This window comes from Phaenicophaeus curvirostris, chromosome 11 (genome assembly GCF_032191515.1).
Source record: "Phaenicophaeus curvirostris isolate KB17595 chromosome 11, BPBGC_Pcur_1.0, whole genome shotgun sequence".
Lineage (NCBI taxonomy): Eukaryota > Metazoa > Chordata > Aves > Cuculiformes > Cuculidae > Phaenicophaeus > Phaenicophaeus curvirostris.
The window spans coordinates 14,872,050-14,886,040 of record NC_091402.1 but is presented as its reverse complement, the minus strand read 5'-3'; the positions used below and the strand labels follow the sequence as shown (position 1 = coordinate 14,886,040).

Genomic DNA, 13,991 nt, shown 5'->3' with positions numbered 1-13,991 from the left:
GGTGAGGAACACTTCCAAATTAAGGCTTAAAATACATTCTTTTCCTTCTTAACCTCTAAAAGGTATCATGTAAAACTGTTAAATATGAGCTAACAAACCCAACAACAAAACTTCCTAAAGCCCAGTTAGGAGTAAATATGATTGTGTGACTCAAATGTCCTGGCCAAATCCATTCCTTTTCCACTGGTTGCTTGTAGGTGAACTGTGCTGAATTTAGGCCCAGTGACTCAACAGCCCTTTAAAATGTCTTCACTTGCATGGATATCTTACACATGGTATCAAACACAAGGGAGCTGGTGTCCAGCACATCACTTCTAGCAAAGTTCATGTTGAATTTCGGACTGAAGTTGATTCAGATTGCCTGTTCAGGTTGCCTGTGCATGCAGTATATTTTTAGAAGTTCAGCTGTGATCTGCATCTTTGACTTTGAACATCTGTTCATTGAAAATGCCGTGAAAGTCTGTTGTTAATGGACTTTGGAATAACGAAGATGGGTAAAGCAGCTCAGCATTGAGGCGAGATGATATGCTATCATCTCTCTTGGCTTTCACAGCTTCTCTGGCTGTGCTGCCTGCAAAAAAAGTTAGTCATGGCTTGTCAGAGAAACCTTGCTTGAGTCTGCTTTGCAGACCAGCATTATCACTTTTGCTGTATGTGCTCCCCATCTCTACTTGTCTGACCTTGTCCTGTACTGGAACTGCATGTTCTCTAAGACACAGACTGTCTAGGAAATAACACTCTATAGAGTCTTGTTCAGTATATTCCTGATCGTGACTGGAGCTCTTAGATGATAGCAGTACAAATAAGTCACTAATACATTGCAATGCAGTTTCTAGACGTTTATACATGTAAGGAAATGTGTACTGTTGACATAAATCAATATGCATCCATTTCTGTGAAGCTGTGTCAGATTATCCCAAATAAGAACTTGCTGTACACTCATGCTTTGGCCCTGAAATGACGTACATTAATTAAACCGTTTGATCATGCATTTGAGATAATAGCTCTGCTGTCATGGAAGTATTTGTTAGTCCGCATTATTGAACTTAGTAAATTATTGAATTAATAAACTGGAAGCAAGTGAGGTGCTAGTGGAAATCAACATTTAGTATCAGCATTTTGTATTTACATACAGGAACAATAATGTAATGCATGTTGCACTTCACTATCCAGATCAAGTCAGATGAACTCGCCCTTGTTCAGCAATAAGGATAAAGTGTATTTTCTAAGACTGTTCTGATTTTTTTTCTTCCCCTTTGCCTCTCCTGTTTGTTTTATAGGAGCAGCTGTCTCAGGTCCTTGATGCCATGTTTGAGAGGAAGGTGAAACCTCAGGAACATGTGATTGACCAGGGTGATGATGGAGACAATTTCTATGTTGTTGAGCGGTAAGCAGCTGTGCCTTTGAAATGCAGAGTATGTTTCTTTTCAGTTTCTTAGAAATGGCAGGGAGTGCTTACAGGACAGTTCCTGAAGGAAATTTACTTTCCAAAGTCATTGCCTCTTCCTTTGATCTTTCCATTTTCCCTTTTAGCCCCCTGTTGACTTATAAATCATTTGCCCAGTGGCAATCAAATCTGACAGAGGAGGACATTTCAAACCTGCTGGGTTTTACCACATTCTGTGTGACTGCAGAAAAACTCAAATACCACTTTCTCTGAGGGAAGGGCCACAGCGTGAGCTTGCCTATGATTTGTTCAGTTTAGCTTCCTTTGCTTCTCTTGGTCGTGTGATTAGTATTTTCTGAGTTTAAGGTGCTGATTTGTAGTTTCTTGCATCAAGGAAATTCACATGGTAACTTTGTGGATTGTATATGTGCAATAAGCATATAATAATGTATGTGTGCATACACAGTTTGAGTATCTTTTACTCTTTGGAAGAAGTTCTGGCTAATATTACTTTTAATCACTCTATTTGAAGAATTAGGGGCACAGTTTTATTTCGTCCTGTAAAACTGTAACGTTAAATGGAATATTACTGACCAAATTATGAATGTCTGTTGGAGCACAATCTTAGCAAACGTCTTTGTTGACACACTGTTTTCTTCCTTATCATTCAAATAACGGCATGGTTAATAGTATATTAAATGCTTTCAAAGCAGTTCAATACAACATGTTGCCTTTTGAATTGTCACTTCTGTGTATAATGAATTTGAAGAAGAATTTCTAGGTTAGAAATTGTTCATTTTAAATGGTCCTTGTTCATTTTAAGGACATTCCCCTTTCCAAGTAGTGGAATTACATGTCATGATGTTAACTCAAATATATTCTGACCATGTGCCTGTTCCCCTGTCCTCTACCATACCATCCCATTAACCTAAACCAGTGCTGTGTTTCTGCACTCAGTTGTTTCCATCAACAGCTCTGCCTCAGACCAATCCTGTGTCTTTGGCTGTTCAGTTATTAGAAAGAATTCTACCATTATGAATTTTCTGTCTCTCTCTCTCTTTCCATTTCTTCTCCATTCCAGTCCTCCTCAACCTCCCAACCCCTCATTTTTTCATGCAAAAGAATAGCAGTATACTTATGGAAAACTACAATATTTTCACTAGCCTGCAAATGCCAATTCAGGGGGCTCTGGCTGTTTCAAGGCATTACTAGGCGTGTTACTCTGTCATTAATGCCTAAATATCCCTGAGGATTATTTCCTGTCTTAATGAAGAGTGACTTTGTGTTGCAGATGTAACTCTTGAGGTTCTCATCTGCATAGAAAAACAGACTTTCTGGCACAGGCCATTTTTTTCTAAAGTCTCTGGTTGTAATAGTTCCTCACCAGATCACTTTTATCTGTCTTTTACCATGTGCAGAGGGACAGCAGGCAGGACAGATGCAACTTGAGGATTCAGGAGCTGGTTAGTGCTTACTAGAGAGGAGGGAGAGCTAGGACAAATGTGTTGCCTGGCTAAACATTAGTGTGTTCATCATTGCTGAGAAGGCACCTTATGAGTCTCTGCTGATTGAGCCGTCATCAGTCAGGAGGGGCAGCATTGGCCTCTGGTGCCTCTTGGAACAGTCTGATCCTCAGTCTTGCTGAGTTGCCCTCTTCTGCTTTTCTGCTTTTTTTTTTTTTCTTGGGGTTTTATATTTTTTCAGGTCAGTATTTTTCTTTTGAGTCCTTGAGCTCCTAATGATTACCATCTCAACAGTTACACTTTGGTCTGTGTTTTTATTCTTCTTATCTTGCAGGGCTTTAGCTCATGAGTTGTCTTACAGCTCAGCAACAATTTTCTTAATAAATCTAAGCCAAGGTTACCCAGTGGTGCCTCATCAGTTTAGTCCTCGGGCTGAATGCTTGGCTGAAGGTTACATGGCTGTAGTTACTGCGAAATAAATGACACTAGTAAGTGACCTTCAGGCTAAGGGATGGGAAGAAGTTGTTGCATTTGCTTAAGGTGCTCAAGGATGGTTCTTCTAGATCAAAAAACCCTCTGAAGGTACTTGCATTTGGTGCCTCTCAGAGAATCATGAAATAGATTTGGGATATTACAAGAATTAGTGAAACTTTCTATCGTCACTAATCCTTATTAAATTTACTGCTTATATGCTGTTGGTTTCTTTGTCTTCTAGGTGTCAGTAAGCAGTAAAGTGTAAAAAGTTCCTGGTAAGGATGTCACGCAGTCCTCATGTGCCTGTCTTCCTCCTTTAGCTTTCTGGGTGACAAAGAGAAACTAAATTTCTTGGATCTTCTGACATGTCTGAATCTGACCCATTTTCTATTGATTCAGTAGCCAAACTTTTCTCTGGGCCTCAAAGACTAATACAGTAGGCCTTCAATTCACTGTGCAAAGCTTCCTCACTTTAATATTTTTTAGCTGTTTGTTGGATGCATGTGATGTCCACTTTGTGGAATCTACTACAAATTAAGCTGACATAAAGCTGTCCTGTAGTACATTTTTTTTAGGTGCAGCAGTGTTCAAAGATAGCTAACAAACCCAGGGTGGTCCATCAGCAATCCTGAATGACATTCTCCTGCTAATGCTAGGCAGGTTTCGCCAATGATTCTGTTCCCAAGCTTGTTTACCATGAGGTTTCACCCCCTGCCATTTCTGGAGGTTCTTTTTTTTCTTACATGCCTATGATGTTCTGGGAGATAATACCACTCCTTCTGACAAATCTCTGAGCTCCTGGGGAAAATTTATGTGTGTTCAGTTGCTTAAAGACAGGGAGGTGTTCCTTACCTACTTTTCCTAGGGCATGATTTATTTTTAAAAAGTCTCCTAGGCCTGTGGCTAGTCCTTGAGTGATCTCTGATGCCATAACCAAGAATCAATCAAGCTTAGTCATGCCAGATATACAATATATATAATTATTTTTTAAAGCTCCAAACATAAGGTAGTACTGAGGGCTACATTTCTTTGCACAGCCTGTTTCTTCATGTAGAATTGCTGTGGTGCAGTTTGATCCAGATTTGTGTCTTGAGCTTTGACTCACTGGACTTGTACCTACATCTTCATTAGAGCAGTCTTTTGATTCTTAGTAAATTCTGGAATATTGCTCCTTTAACTTCATTTTAATGTAGAAATTGTGCCTCTGGGAGAACAGGTGAGGAAGCCTTTCCAATTTTAACAGGTTACAGCTCCCTGTGAACAAAGTACAAGGATGCTTCTGATTACCTAAGCAGTTTCCTCTTAGCTTGGCTGCTTTAATTGGAAGCCTGTGTGACTAGAGTAAAACCTATACTGTTCTGCAAAACTGCTGGAAGTTACTTTTCCATGCTTCCTAAGCTTTTGCATCCTACAGTGTCACCTCAGCACACAGAGCTTTGTGAGAGTTGAACAGATGCTCTTCAAGTTTATTGTGTGCTGTAACCAGTGTTCTTCAGTAGCTGCACATCTATGAAAATGGTGATAAAATTGGTTGGTTCAACTTCCAGCGTGCTTGGAGTTGCAGCGCTGTGTGGAGTTGAACTGAGTGATAGAAATTTTGGTCATAAGGGAGCTATTAGATGAATACTGGGTAAGAAATGACATGTGTAACATTCCTGAACAAGCTTTAAATCTTCCAGGAAGGATCAGTGTCTGTTGCTCGTAAGACTGGTCAGTTTGCTCTATAGAACTTAGTCGGTATCTTAGGTATCTAAAGAAAGGGCCTTTCTGTCATCTTTGTGCTTCTACAGCATCACTCTTGGGCAGACAAGAGCTGGATTGTTTGAATCTAGCATGGGCATATGCAGACATGAGCCACAGTTGCATTTTGGGGTTATGTTAGACACTCTCTTAAGCTGAACTTGAGACAAAACCATAGGAGCAGGTAAGCAGTTGGATCGAGTGTATCCCAGAGGTACTACAGCAATGCTGTCACCGAGAAAATGGGTATAGACGGATCCAAGTAGCTCTAAAGAGGCCTCACTGGGTAACATGTGCTTTGAAAAGACAGTACTGTTAAAGGCGATGGAACTACCTATCACCCTGGCCACAATACTTGCAGTAGCAGTTTCAAAATATAATACTATGCAGAGGAAATCAAGTGGATCCTGACCAGACCAATCAGGAGGGAAATGCTTTGAGAGAATTATTGTGAAAGTAATGTAGATAGAAGCAGCTTCGTATCAGGCGATTGAAAGGCTCTATAAAGCACGTTCCATCTCACCTAGCAGTAAAAGGACTATTTGTTTAACAGCAAAAATCTGTTTTTATGATTTTTCTGGAATGTTGTCTAATAAAAAGCATGTATTCCATTGTTTTCCAGGGGATTGTATGATATTATTGTGGCAAAAGACAACCAGTCACGCTGTGTGGGCCGCTATGATAATCACGGCAGTTTTGGGGAACTGGCATTGATGTACAACACTCCTAGAGCTGCCACTATTGTTGCCACAACAGAAGGAGCCCTTTGGGGACTGGTAAGGAAAGGAAATTGCTCTCATATACTTAATATTTTAGACATTAGCTCACCATGTCCAGTGTTTCTCTTGGTATGGCTCCTTATGCTCCTAACTATTTTATCACGATCTATTATCTCGCCTCCTAGCGTAAGAGATCCATTGTGTAAATCTCTTTGGCCACATTTCTGAACAACTTGTCTGCAAAAACTGTATCACCAGTTCTATCTGTCCCTTCAATATTTTTTGTTTGCTGCAATTGTGGCTTTTCTTAGTGGGGGGAAAAAAAAGCCCTGGTTCTGTTTTCATCCTGCAGAGGACAGTGGAGGCATTAATGCATGTATTTTATGGAAGATGAATACTATCTAAAAGATTCTTTATTTTCAGCTCACCTTCCTACCATTTTGTCTGCTTTAGGGGGAGTGGGAAGGTGTTAAATATCTCCTTAAGGACGTTAGTAATTTGAAAAGCTAGAAAAACTGCACAAATCTTTGTTTCCCTTCAAAATAAACTGTCACGATGTTTCTGGTCCCTTTATGCTACCCTGGAAGAGGTTCTCGGGTCAGCATGACCTATGAGATACCCAGCTATAAGTGATGGTGTTGCTTTGTCTCTAGACCAGCAGTGTTGAATGTGAAGCTGTAGACATTAGTCTCCTTTTTTAGTTCTTTTCTCTGTACTATTTGGATAGGGTTATTTTCACAGTGCTCTCTTACTCATCTCTGAGGGCTCACATAATAAGCCGATTGTGCATTCAATGAAGCATTTGAAGCCAGAAGTGCTGTACGCTTTCTGTGTGCACTGGGCTCCTCGGCAACTAGCGCTGGGGGCTGACTGTGTGTTGTGACCTTGATTACAGGACTGATAAGCTGCTACACACTGCACGCTTGCGCAATTTCAGCTCTTGCTGAGAGATCTGACTTCTGATTTCCCTTTTCTTTGTGAGCTGAAAGAAAAGATTTTGGGAAATCAACCAGGGAGTAATGTCAGAATCTAATTTCTTAAATGAAACAGAACAAAGCAGCTAGTACAAACTGAGCTCATTCACAGAAGGAAGAAAATGAGGTGATTCTTTGTTCTCATTTGCTTTTGAAAAGAACTGTGCAAATATGGTTAATTTTGCATTTGTTTTCTGTGATACATTCACTTAATTAGCAAGGTATAGGTGAAGAGGAATCTCTTGCTAGTCATCTGTCCTCTGGATATTTCATTAACTGAGGCTGCATTTTCCTGCCTAAAATTTATATTATTTCTTCTAGATATTCTGTCATTGCCATGTTTTATTGTACTATTTTATGCCTGATGTAATTTAAACATATTTTTATTAGTATGCAGAAGCCATTGCTAAGGCTTATGGGTTATTTGTCATTTAGGAAATGTGGATTACTCCTGCTGCATTGCAGACTTAGGCCAACAAAAGCCTGGAAGGCTCAGGCACAAGGCAGTAATCATACGTGGGTCTCTTCTGGAGCAAAGAAACATCCTCAGCCCTCGCTACTGAATGTGCTGGGGGATCACACAAGCTTCCTTCACTGCTCTGCCTTTTGTGTTCAAATACTGCTGCTTCTCCTCCCTCGCTGATATTCTCAATCAAATGAATTCTGAATTTTTTATGCTTTTGCAATTCCCCTGACTGTTTCTGCACCTTTCTGCTTCTTCAAGCATGTACATTTGAAGAGACATCTATCCCTGAATTATTTCTTTCAAAAATAAAAATGAGAGTCCCTCATGCTTTATTATCTCTTGTTCTCATTTGGATAACAACAATACCATTTTCCTTTCATCTTTCACATCCTTCGACCTTTATATTCCACTGTATCCAACCTTTATATTCACCTGTGTCAATCATTGCTTCACGTATTTGCAGCATACATCCCATAAAGCTGCTCTCTTAACTTGAAAATCCCTCTTAACCTCAAAATGTCTCTGCTAAGGTAGCAGTTGATGTTTTCAGAAAATTAAATCTAACCATACTTCTCCTTTCCCCTCTGACTTTTTGTTCTCAGTTTTTACACTTATGGCCTCCTATTGTGTAAGGTAAACTCTGCAACTCTCCCTCTGTTCTTAATTTAGTGCTGCTCGTAACGGGGATGGTGGGCATGATTGTCACGTAAACACTAAGAAAATTACTTGGTGGGCAGGTGCCCTTCTGCTTAGCCTGGTTGTGCTGTTTAGTTTCAGCTCTCTTGTGGCCGTTCTTGTTGGCATTTGCCAGTAGTTGAGCCCTGCCTTTTCCGTGTGGAAATAGAAAGCATTTCATGATGATCTCTAACCACAAACTCTTAAATATGTCTGCCCTGGCAGGTACTGAGGCAGGAGCTGTGGGTGAAGGGGCACGCTTGCTTTCACATGGGCACGTAGTGCCGCCCTGTGGCCATGGAGCCTGCACATAGCTGGCTGCTGCCCGGGGAGGAGAGCAGTGCAGGAGGGCTGGCAGATAGTGAGTAGGAATCTTGCCCAATATTTGGGCTTCAAAACCAAACCAAACAATTTTTCCATCAGGAAAGTGCTTATGGTACAGCAGTTAGGAAGGAATCACTGGAAAAAGCTGCCTCTTGGATCCTAAAAGGTGGAGGAGTGAATCAAGCCTGTTGCTGTTTGATACTCTGTTCCTGACCTATTTGAGACCAGTATAAATCTCCAACTTGCTTTTGAAATCTGTGATTTGAGAAGAATCTGATTCAGACTTAATCTTGCAGTTGCCTTCACGAATAAGTGTTGCAGTCCCAGTTTCCAATGGCTTCAACAAGAAGAGCACAACTACTTCATTCTATGTGAAAGCATGTAAGAGATATTAACAACCAACCAAACACCACCAGAAACTGAACCCTGAAAAACAGTACAAGGTAGACAGAAAAAGGAATTCTTAAATGCTTATATGAGAAGGAGCAGGTGTTATAGTTCCCTGTTTTTCAGTTTGTTATTGCAGAAAGTACTCTCACAAGAGCTGTTACAGTCACCGTTGTGATGAATATGGTATCTTTTTAACAGCTGGCTCTTCAAACGCAGTGTTTGTTGCAAATACTAGTTCATGTTTGTCAGCTCTTTAAACAGAGCATTTTAGTCAAGAGGAATAATGTATTTCCTGTGCTGTTTCTTGCAGGATCGAGTGACATTCAGGAGAATTATACTGAAAAACAACGCAAAGAAGAGGAAGACATATGAATTATTTATTGAGTCTGTGCCCCTTCTTAAATCCTTGGAGGTAAAGCCTCTTGGAGACATCTGCATAAAATTATTGCATTAGCTCTGCAGTCACTGTTTCCACTATATCAGAGATCTGTGTTGGTTTTGTTTAGAACAAAATTTTAAGAGCTGCTTTGATACCGTGTTTACTGTATGACTTAATTTGCATTGTTGAAGTTGTACAACATTTTTTTATATACATTTTGTTCACAGTAGGCAATTTGCTGATTTTTATCTCAGTCTGTGTAGAGATTTGGAAAAAAAACCCCAGAAACACCACAAAACAGAAACCAACTGTAAATGTGTCAGAGAACAGGTATTAAAGTGAAAACCTGGACTCAGATCTGTGGTTCCCTTTGAGGGTGTGATGTTGAAGGAATGATACAATCACTGGGATATATTTAATCAGCTGTGAATCATTTTAAAATTGAGACAAAGCTGTGGGACATAGTAGCTCTTGCTTTAACCTTAACTGATATTCAGAAGGTAAACTAAGAATAGGCTAGAGGCTGGTACTGCTACCTGGGAACAAAATGACCAGGCAAAGCAGGCTTATGTAAAGTTGATGTGTTTTCACCATGACTTTAGGAGCAATGTATAAACTGTCACTTCTAAGCCATTGATCCAGCCTGCATCTTAAGAGGGTTTTTAGAGCCATACCAAACTGCTTTGAACACTAGCAGGAGTCTGTCTTTGCATTACACCATAACTTAGCTTTTCTTTGTTTTCTCATCATAAGGATTTTTTTCAGCATTAATGTTTGGTGTTTGAGAAGAGCTTTTAATCCATTTGGAGAAGATTACAAAATTGCCAAGTATCATTTCAAGTGAATAGCAACCTTTAATATATATTATTTTGGACATATGCTGGTAGCTGTAAATCACACAACACGTTCTCCCCCAGTGCCTGGCTTACACTAGTTCCATCAGACTGAATTTTTTTGAGCACAAAAATGACTCATAAATATTTAAAGATGTAGAAAAATAACTCATTAGCACTGGGTGGCTTTTTGCATGACACACCGCAGTTGAATCATGTGTGGGTCAAAATGAAGTTTCTCATACATGGGCTAGATTGAGGTGCACTTGTGGAATGAATGGATTACAACTGAATCATCTGTTGAGGTATTAATTTTAACTGTAGGATTTTCTTCCTTACCTGACATGGTTTTTTTTACAGTGCTCTGAAGTAATAAAATTGTTTTGTGGTGTGGGAAACACTGGAGATAAATTTAACTGTTCTTTTTCTCTTCTTGTTTATGAACACTAGGATGAGTTTCATTGCATGTCAGATTAGTACCTCCTGCCCTTGCTGCTGGGCATCTCTTGCAGCGCCTGCTCACAATTTAAAGCTGAAATCCTTTTCATAGCCCTTTCCTCTCTCCACTCTAGAAATGAATTCTGGGAAGCACAAACCCCACACGTATTCCTATTGAAGTTTGTTCTTAGGAAGTTTGACAGTTTCTGAGTATTTTCTTCGAATTTCAACTGAAACTTAGAGGAAGAGATTTTTTGTTCTTTACTCTAAGCCAGCCAGATCAGTTATTTGTTAACTTTGGGGGTAGGAAAAGCATATGGATGGGACACTAAATTTTCTTTCCCTATTGATTATGGTAATCTTGAAAGATGTGGTGCACTATGGCCATGTAATTATAATAGTTATATTTTTCAGTACTCAGGTACTGTGTATTTGTATGTTTAGTGAATGCCTTTTCAAGGCTACAGGTTTTACCAGAAATGTTCTATGATACGTGATTAGCTTAACTTTCCTTGTTATTCCAGGCATCAGAGCGAATGAAGATAGTGGACGTTATAGGGGAGAAAGTCTACCAAGATGGTGAACGTATCATTTCTCAGGTACTTTAAGTCTAAATTTCTCTTTATTGTTTTCCTTTCGCTGCTTCTTTTTTCCCTGGAGTTGACTTATTACTATTACTAGGTCCTATTACTGGGACCAACTTGGCATCACTTATTCATTTCATATTTCCAATTTATTTAACCACCCATTCTATTACTTTAGCTTCTGCATTTTTCTTCTGAAAATTAAATGCCTATCTATGCAATTTTCCATGAAAGCCCACAGCTAGACTTTTCATAGGCCCTTATGAGCAAATTAAACAAGGAGTCACAAGCATATAGTAAAAGCATCTCTAGTTCCTTGGTCTGACTAAACAAAGCCAAACAACTCTACAGGAGTATGGTTTGGATGAAACTAAATGAAGTTAATTGGGAAAACTTTAATCATAGAATCATAGAATAACCAGGTTGGAAAAGACCTGCCAGATCATCGAGTCCAACCATTCCTATCAAACACTAAACCATGCCCCTTAGCACCTCGTCCACCCGTGCCTTAAACACCTCCAGGGAAGGTGACTCAACCACCTCCCTGGGCAGCCTCTGCCAGTGCCCAATGACTCTTTCTGTGAAAAATTTTTTCCTAATGTCCATCCTAAATCTCCCCTGGCGGAGCTTGAGGCCATTCCCTCTTGTCCTGTCCCCTGTCACTTGGGAGAAGAGCCCAGCTCCCTCCTCTCCACAACCTCCTTTCAGGTAGTTGTAGAGAGCAATGAGGTCTCCCCTCAGCCTCCTCTTCCTAGTTAACTATACTAAGAAACTATCAAGGTTAATTGAAACCACTTTTTTTCCTGATGGTCTTTAAAAAGAATATCTCAATGGTGGAGTAGTCTAACTTCAATTGCCAGCCTTTAGTTGTTGGTGTACGTTTTGTCTGCTGTAAGAGATCAAGACCAGAGTGGTGGAACATGAGGCTGGACAAACTCAAGCTAAAGCTGTAGGGTTTTTTTGACCATGACACAAAACTTTTTTTTTTTGAACCTTATTGCTCATGGAACACTGAAATTTTGCGTTAATTTTAGCTTGGGGATGCTTTGTTGCAAAAGTGCTGTAGTTCAAGCAGAAACTAATGCAAAAGAACTCCTTGGCTTACCTGAAATTGCAGGCATTTAATCATAACCATCATGTTGTTTTATAGACAGAATGACTCCATGATAATGTCTAGAATAATTAATGTTAATTACCTTGAATGTCAGATAATTCTGAACGTAGGAGAACTTAGTTTACTGATAACCAAATACTGCCAAATTACTTCTCTCCAAAGCTGCCATTGCGAAGTTGAAAATCTTGTTGCTTAAGACCCTGAGAAAACTGAATTTTCAGAAATATCAAAGCTTAAAATCAGTCTCAAAACTGAGAACCCACACAATCAGTGATCCAATTATGCAGTTGGATTTAATCTTTTGTAATAACCTAATTAAGGACAAGGATGTTATTACCCTTAAAAGGAGGATTAATAGTCTAGATAGGTCTAGGTGATGGTAATACACTGCTGAAATTTTTGAATGATGATGAAATTTTATGCATGGGAAAGATGTGATAGCTCTTATATTATAGCAGTTGCGTCAATACCATGAACCCCTTTTCTCTCGTGGGTAATTTTACATTTTGATTATTTTTCTGGAATTTGATCCTTCAGTTAAGGGCTGTATGCTTTGGAGCACGTGAAAATTATTAGTGCCTGCCAGTGTTGTGAGGACATCTCCCACTCAGTTTGTTTTCATTCTTTTAGAAAAATAGGTACTCTTTCAAAAGCCTGCTCTGTGTGTTAGCTCAAGCTATGATAGATGGCAACAGCAAATAAGAAGCCTTGTGCTGGATTGTTTTTAACCATCCCCAGGAAGTTTAGCTAAGGTCTCAGTTTGTTCTGTAACTCCATGTTTAATTCTTGCATGATCTTTTCCAAGCCTGTGTTTTATATTCAAGTAGTAATCATCTCTCTCCATCTTTCCTATTACATTCATAGTTTTCTTGCTGACTTAACATCAAATTTATCTCTTTCCTCACATTGTTTCAGAGGTTTGAGCAGCTCCCATTCTCTTATCAGATCCTTAAATTAAATATGTACTTTTACAGTAAAAATAATTTGGTTTTTTTTTTCCCCTCTTCACAGGGCGATAAAGCAGATTGTTTTTACATTGTAGAATCTGGTGAAGTAAAAATCTTGATCAAAAGCAAGGTGAGTTCAAATTGGGTGATTAGGCTTTAGGTCCATCCCTGATTTGATCTATTTATACAAGTGGTGTGAAAAAAACTACCCTCACTTATTTTAAGATATTATTTTATGATATTTATGACGGTCACTCATGTGCACTAGGTTGTAAATCCCCATACCTGTTCTGAAGAGGCCAGAAGTCACTTTACTAAAGTTGGAAAGTCTTTAGCTTGTATCTGCTCCTCTGCAAACTAACCTTAGCCTTAAGATTGGAGATGAAACTTTTCTTCTAGGATTATAGAAAACTGCAACTTGGAAAATTTGCAGTCTGTTATCTCTAGTGGCACAGTAGACATTGGAATTTGGATGGATCTCTGTACAGTCTGAACCACCCATGGGGAACAACCCATGTTGTGCATGATGAAACCCGTTAGGCTAACGTAATGGTAGTTCCCAAAGCTGTAAAAGTAATTATCTAACAATCTCAACACTTAGGGTCTGGCATACACTTTTCTTATCAAACTTTTAATTGAACATGCTGTTTAGGTGCTCTGCCAGTACAGAGCATGATGTGGGTGTTGCTATTTTAAAAGCCCTAAACCAATGAGATGTTGCACATCTGTAAGATGCGTGGGATTAACTGCAGCCTCGTACAAAGACAGGACTGTATGCAAATAATCAAAATGTACTGTCTAACAGACTATGACGAGTAAAGAAGCCAACCAAGAAGTGGAGATTGCCCGGTGTCACAGAGGGCAGTATTTTGGAGAACTTGCACTTGTTACCAACAAACCCAGAGCAGCCTCTGCCTATGCTGTTGGGGAAGTCAAGTGTTTAGGTAAGCAGATGTTCTGTGTTTCTAGTTACCCTTTTCTACTCTTTGCTTGTTTTGTGGACTGTGCTTGAGTGAGCAGCTATTTGAAGCCTAGCAGCCTTTCAGTAACGTGGTCAGACACGAGAAGCTAGGGGCATGGGCTG

At 39.5% G+C, this 13,991-nt stretch overlaps 1 protein-coding gene across 1 annotated transcript in view; it reads left to right on the top strand.

The window, feature by feature from the left end:
* Positions 1 to 13,991, top strand: part of PRKAR2A (protein kinase cAMP-dependent type II regulatory subunit alpha) — a 62,485-nt gene that overhangs the window by 43,966 nt on the left and 4,528 nt on the right. The window contains exons 5-10 of the mRNA XM_069866067.1: positions 1,281 to 1,387; positions 5,687 to 5,840; positions 8,923 to 9,024; positions 10,787 to 10,861; positions 12,972 to 13,037; positions 13,713 to 13,851. Of these exons, the coding sequence (XP_069722168.1) occupies positions 1,281 to 1,387; positions 5,687 to 5,840; positions 8,923 to 9,024; positions 10,787 to 10,861; positions 12,972 to 13,037; positions 13,713 to 13,851 (643 nt within the window). The remainder of the gene's footprint in view (positions 1 to 1,280; positions 1,388 to 5,686; positions 5,841 to 8,922; positions 9,025 to 10,786; positions 10,862 to 12,971; positions 13,038 to 13,712; positions 13,852 to 13,991) is intronic.